The sequence below is a fragment of the Squalius cephalus genome, assembly GCF_949319135.1.
Source record: "Squalius cephalus genome assembly, chromosome: 18".
In the NCBI taxonomy this organism is placed as follows: Eukaryota; Metazoa; Chordata; class Actinopteri; order Cypriniformes; family Leuciscidae; genus Squalius; species Squalius cephalus.
In genome coordinates, this window is record NC_137139.1 from 3,674,584 (window position 1) to 3,681,733 (window position 7,150).

The 7,150-nt window shown below is 39.3% G+C and overlaps 1 protein-coding gene across 3 annotated transcripts in view; it reads left to right on the forward strand.

Moving 5' to 3' along the window:
- Positions 1-6,387, forward strand: part of raf1a (Raf-1 proto-oncogene, serine/threonine kinase a) — a 32,528-nt gene extending 26,141 nt beyond the window's left edge. For all 3 annotated transcript variants that reach the window (XM_079850262.1, XM_079850261.1, XM_079850263.1), the window contains 2 exons: positions 1,378-1,512; positions 5,782-6,387. In XM_079850262.1, the coding sequence (XP_079706388.1) occupies positions 1,378-1,512; positions 5,782-5,922 (276 nt within the window). In that variant the 3' untranslated portion in view covers positions 5,923-6,387. The remainder of the gene's footprint in view (positions 1-1,377; positions 1,513-5,781) is intronic.
- Positions 6,388-7,150: the final 763 nt, after the last annotated feature.

Below are 7,150 nucleotides of genomic sequence, written 5' to 3' on the forward strand. Positions count from 1 at the left end.
AAAAGCATCAATAATGATTTCAAATATAGACTTGTCTTTATGCAAAATCTAATTATACATTTATTTTTATTTTTTAAATGTGACCTGAAAGTTTTTTGACTTTTTTACCATTTTTGTGAGATTTATCAGTATCGTGTTAAGATTATGAGAAAGTTCAATCTATTACAGACAATTAAAGGGGTCCTATAATGCTTTTTCCCTTGGTCAGCTTTATTTATTGTGTAATGTTGCTGTTTGAGCATAGAAAAGATCTGCAAGGTTACAATGCGTTTTTCCCGGATCTTATGAAGTCACAATGTTCCTCATTTAAATAATCTCCACCCATGGAAAACGCAATAACGTTGCCGAGGCTTGGTTGAGCTGCATTAGAGAAGATGAAGAGTGTCGTCACTGTTTTTCCACCCGTGAAAAAGTTTGTCCAAAGGCTGAAGAACCTCAACATTATAACCTCAGTGTGTGTCTGTGCGCTGCACATGTTACGGAGAGCAGACAGGCTAAACGCTTCTCCTGAAAGACGAAGCCGTTCCCATGTTGTCAAGACAATCTGTTGTTTGTGGATCACAACTTGAAAGTATGTCTTATTATTTCTAGTTGTGTTTTTAATGAACAGTTTCAACTATAAGTTTTATGTAGTTGCTATGATGTAAAAGAAGAGAAAAGCTTTGCCTCCGCTAGCCTGCTAACTAACATCACAGTATTGATGTAGTGTTTACTGTAGCTTTTGTAAGCTCTTGCTTATGTGATACGGTTCAAAACTTAGGAAAATTATCCATGATTTTGTGATCGATTTTGTATTACCATAGTTTTCCAACAAATATGATTAAATGATGGATAAGATCGTATCTATAATCTATCAGAAACAAACAAAAAGACACACCACTCTGAAACGTCCTGTGAAATCCATGCTCGCGAAGTCCGTGCTTGAAATCCTTTCTGCACAGTCCTCTTGTGCGTTAACATTGTCAGGGTCTGAAACCGGCTCGAATGGTTTGAAATTGACGGCATTATTAATATTTATACCTGACTGGAGCTCGCGGTTATGGAGGGACGGGACATTTCCCGCACACACTCTAAGCGCTACCAATCCCAACACACTGGGCATTCGAGACAGACTGGGGAGAGAGGAGCTGTAATAATGTAAAATATGTGAAAAATAATTAGTTTTTTGAACAATCAAGCATGAAACATATTCTAGTACACCCCAAAAACTAAATCAAGACTTTGTAAAAGGGCATAATAAGACCCCTTTAACTATTATTTAATGAAGTCCTGCAATATATACTGTGCCATGTATTGCTGTGCTGTTGTGTTTCAGAAGTGAATCGCTGAATCAGTGTTTTCCTGTGCTTCAAGCTCTGTATTTACTGTTTCATGCAGATCATTTTCATGGTAGGTCGGGGGTATCTGTCCCCAGACCTCAGTAAGCTGTACAAGAGATGTCCTAAAGCCATGAAGAGACTGGTGGCTGACTGCATCAAGAAGTCCAAGGACGAGAGGCCTCTCTTCCCTCAGGTGTGTTTGCTGAACTCTAACTAAACATACACTAAATCAGTGACGACATAGAGTTGCTGCTTGTTTTCCAGTACACTTAGCATATATATGAATGACCAAGATGAGTATTAAAAAAAATATATATATATTAGATTACATCAGAACAAGTAGAGATGGCAGCCAACCAGAATCCTGTTTTAGCCGCCGCTGGAACCGCAGCTGTTTCTGTGGCCGACACGTGTGCAGCTTTCACTGCTACGTGACGCTTCAATCGTAGCTTATACTGCAAACGTTTCAAGTGCATTTCCGCGAGTAGCAGTCAACTTTGCCGTGCCAATGGGCTAGATGTTGCAATCAGTGGATAATCTTAGAAAAACATGAAAACATGTAAATTTCCTGATTATTTACCCACCCCACGGCCATTCTAGATGTGATGACTGACTTTCTTCAGACTGAATCACTTCAGTAGCTTTAATAAGAATCAATGTATATTTTATGATATACAGTAAGTGTAAGATACAGTAAGATAAGTTTTTTACATTTGTTTATTCAATTTCTTTTGTGAATGCTACTGTTAAATACATATACTGTTGCTGAAATCTAAGCACTGTCCATTTCACTTGCATCTTTGTTATTATTTTTAATTACAAAGATAAAATAATGAAATAAAATAAAGTGAACAAAGATTTTGGCCCAACTCTACTTTGGCCAAAATGGTCTGTCATTCTTTTTTCTTTTAAATGTTGTTGCCTTGTATCATTACATCTTTCTTCTTGTGCACTGGTTTAAGCTCAACAGTCAATCAGAACAAATGATGAAGATTCAACATGCTCAATCAGCTAAAACGCTTTTCTGCTAGCATTGTCAACATGTCTGTTGCTTATGGCTAATCCATGTATTGGCAACATGCTTGTTTAAGTCATCTGGGTAAGGGCCCAGTCAGGGTATGAACTATATCCATATCCGGCTAGTTTTGATTTAAGTGTTATCGCTGCTCTTATCCGTGCCGAGAGATCTTGCCCGATCCAAACTGTGCTGATTGTCAGTCATCTTTGACGATAGTGACGATGTTTGAGCAAAACATTACAGGATTTTTCTCCATTCAATGCAAGTGAACATCGATCCAGTTTTTTATGGACCCCAGCCGATGGAAACGGGTCTTCTCTAGCGAAATCAGTCATTTACAGGGGGAAAAAATAGATACTTTTTAACTACAAAAGTTGTAAAAAAGTGGTAGAGTGAACACTCTCATGTAATGTAGAGCCGCTTCCAGCGTCGGGACAATCTGTTCTCGTTGCTTAAGCGCTCCATCCGGTGCTGATCCGGCCCATCCGCTGCTGATCCGGCCCATCCGCTGCTGATCCGGCCCATCCGCTGCTGATCCGGCCCGTCCGCTGCAGATCCGGCCCATCCGCTGCTGATCCGGCCCGTCCGCTGCTGATCCGGCCCATCCGCTGCTGATCCGGCCCGTCCGCTGCTGATCCGGCCCGTCCGCTGCAGATATGGTTTTGTTTTCCACTGATAATGGAGCTCTTTCCAATCTCATACAAATGTGTCAGTCGTTTCCGTGGTAACGCAAGTGTTTACAGAGGTGTGAGATGTAACTTGTGACCATGTTATGGAGGATGATCAGATATTTCCTTTCATTTTATTTTTAATTTGGGTTTACGCCCCCACCTTCACACACTGAGAATTATTTCATTGGAAACTTGCAAGTGCAAATACATTAGCAAACCAAATATAAACACGTCTTTGTTCAGCTCTGTTTCCATGAGCAAATGATAACTGGGCTAAGTGATCATACCCATACGCAACAAATGCCAATTAAAGCATTTTAACATGCTCGTTAACCTAAACAATGATTAACTATAGCTGGGTTTAGTTTTTCAAGAGAGTAGCCTCTTTCTCTCCTTGCGATGATGCGCTTGATGAATTCTTTACACAAAATGTATTTGTGTCTCGAAACACACGGTCTGCAAATACATCACCAACCAGACAAAAACACATTCTCTTTCCTCGAGTGCTCTCGTTGATAGACTGTGCTGCTTTTGAGCCAGATCCTGTCACATCTTAATTTACATGAATATGCAAATTAGCCGCGCCTTCACCCAATCACACAAGCTCACTCGCTCAACTTTACAAATACTGGTTTAATTCAGCCATATATGTTTGAACCAGAAACTGTTTCAGAAGAAGTAGTACAGTGCTATGCATAAGTTTAGACACCCATGCTAAAGTTGACTAAAAAGAGGAATAAAAAATCATCTTTTGGAAACTGAACTTAATGCCTTAATTTAAAAAATTAGGAAAAATCCAACCTTTAAGGACACCAATTTTCTTTGTGAATGAATAATGTATCGTAAATAAATAAATGTTCTTCCTTAAAATACAGGGTGCATAAGTTTGGACACCCCTATGTTAAATTCCCATAGAGGCAGGCAGATTTTTATTTTTAAGGATACTATGCATGTATTTTTTTAGGATACTATGCATCCTGATAAAGTTCCCTTGGCCTTTGGAATTAAAATAGCCCCACATCATCACATAGCCTTCACCATACCTAGAGATTGGCATGGGGTACTTTCCATAAGATCATCTCTCAATGCAAATCAAACTAGCTATTAGGCTAACTGAAATAAAACCATGCCAATCTCTAGGTATGGTGAAGGCTATGTGATGATGTGGGGCTATTTTAATTCCAAAGGCCAAGGGAACTTTATCAGGATGCATAGTATCCTAAAAAAATACATGCATAGTATCCTTAAAAATAAAAATCTGCCTGCCTCTATGGGAATTTAACATAGGGGTGTCCAAACTTATGCACCCTGTATTTTAAGGAAGAACATTTATTTATTTACGATACATTATTCATTCACAAAGAAAATTGGTGTCCTTAAAGGTTGGATTTTTCCTAATTTTTTAAATTAAGGCATTAAGTTCAGTTTCCAAAAGATGATTTTTTATTCCTCTTTTTAGTCAACTTTAGTATGGGTGTCTAAACTTATGCATAGCACTTGTAAAGAGTGAATTAGTCGATGTAACAGAATGGTGTGTATCGCTCTTTACAACGTCGGACACATAGCGGTAATTAATGAGCCTTTAGCTTGAATACGTTATCAAACAGCTAATAATGTGTTGCTAATGTTACACAAACCATGTTCCTGTTCGCATCTCAGAGTCAGACAACCTTCTAACAATCATCAGAAACGCTTTGAAGGACTCAGAACGTCAGTGGAGAAAAACATCGTAATATACATCACACACCCGCTATATTGCTAAATGTACATGATTTTTCATATCAAATGAGAAAAATATCTCGAGACTCCCCTGCCTCAGAGTTATAGTTAATGATATGCTAAAGCTTTTAAAGATTTGAGCACTTTTGAATTTATTATTTGAATGTATTTTTATTTAGAACAAATTCAAGCAACATTGTAAATATCAAGACTGTGAGCCTATGCTTATGATTTACTACAAAAGTGGTTTTGCATGGGAACATTAAAAGTGGTAGCTTAACATTATCACCACATTATTCAATATGCCGTCACAAATACAATTGTTTGAAATTGTATTTAATAATTCGCTCTAATAAAACTCGCAGAGCACAGAGCCTACTCTGTTATTACTCATCTGTCCTTTATTAACAGGACAGATAGCTATTGTTCATGACATGCAGAATAAAATAGGCCTATATATCTCTCCATGAATGAAGAAATCATTGAGCACTTTAATTCTTAACTTTATTTCAGTTAAAACATGAGCACATTGGTATAATTTGTTTCCATTATATAACTACAAATAAATTAAATGTGGCCACAATTGAACTTAAACAAAAGAACTGAAAAACAAAGGGACAGATTAATAAAAACATCCTCGTGTTTTAGATAAAACTAATGAATGAATGAATTAAACATTCTTGTAAGCTGTGTTATTATCGTTACTGACAGCTAAAAATAATGCAGTGTAATAAGTGTTATGACTGTAACCCGGATCTCTTAAATGTCCGTCTAGTTTGACCTTGCCTCTCTCCGCAAGTATCCGTGTAATAAACGGGATGGTGTGCATCCAGCCGGTGTTCTCTCAGAATGAAGACCTGACCCTGATCACCCCGTCGGGTTTATTCTGAGATAACACCGGCTGGATGCACACCATCCCGAGCCTGGCTGGTCTCACAGCAGTGCCGAATGCTTGATTCTGGTTGGTAACTGAAACATGTAGATGAACAGTTTTCCTGAGAGCTGTGGCAGTTTCAGGAAATAACACACTCTTGATGGCTTTCCGTGCCCACAGATTCTGTCCTCCATTGAGCTTCTGCAACACTCGCTGCCCAAGATCAACCGCAGCACGTCTGAGCCCTCTCTGCACAGAGCGTCCCAGAGCGAAGACATCAGCTCCGGCACACTCGCCGCCATGAAGCTGCCGGCCTTCTGAAGCCCACGCAGAGGTCACGCAGAGGTCATCAACCCTGCTGTCCTGCCGAGGTGATTTCCCTGACCTCCGCTCTGCAGCCGGTGTGACCCCGAAGAGCTCGATCAGCCGCTTCTCCTGGTGTGTTTGTTAGCGTTGGAGCTGAACTCTGCAGGACTCTGTTTGCAAGCCTGGGACGGATGCAGGGACTTTTAGATAAGAAGAAATGTGCTACAATCCCTCATTTGTATGCGTCTGAAAAGATGTTGCCCTAATGCTCAAAGAGTGATGATGTTTATATATTATACACACAAAAAGAGCTTCATAATTTAGTCAGTATTGAGTTGCCATTGAGTGGTGTTCAAGATGCGACTTAGTCTTACGCAATTTGAGATCAGTTTTGTGATGTCAAGTGTTTTGAAGGAGTTCTTGATATGTATAGAGTACATACTGTTAATCAATTATTTTAATAAAATTAAGTTAAATACCCTTTTCTATCATTGTATGTCTTCTTATGCTGAGTTAATGCTTTTTTTTAACCATTACAGGCTTTACACAGGTATGCTCATGGATTAATATACCCTTTAAGTTAAGCTGTTAAATTAAGATTAAGTTGTTTTTTAGCTGCTTTGAAGAAGCACAACAGATATTTAAATGTATTCCACAATACAAAATAATTAGTCTTAGTCCACACTACTGCGTTTTCGTTTAAAAACGGAGACCTTTTGCTACGTTTGCACCTCCCATCCAGACTAAAACGGCAAAAACGGAGACCCAAAACGGAGAAGTTTAGAAACGCTGCCGACCCGTTTTTCGTTTTGAATCTCCGGAGGGCGTTTTAGTGAAGACCGGTCAAAACGGAGGACTTTAGAAACGATGACGCAGAGGCTCACGCTCGGCTCTATGATTGGGTGTCATCAGTCATGGCGTATACACAGGTAATATTCAGTACCAGTAAACTCCACCCGCTGGAACAGTTTCTCACAGTAAGAACCTGCCGCGTCTCAGGTACGGCTCGCGCGGTAAACACGTGCATGCTAGAAATAGAACCGACTATTTTTCATGCGACACGCAAGTTGTTGGAAGCGTTTCCAGGCAGAATAGGAAAAGATGTTTATATGTCATTTTGACACAAATACATATTAATAAATTACATTTTGATGTTTGAAAGCATTTTTTTACAGTCTATGTTTGAAAGTCTCTAGGTTTACACCGGCACGCGCATGCCCAGTGTTGGTGAATGGTCACGTGA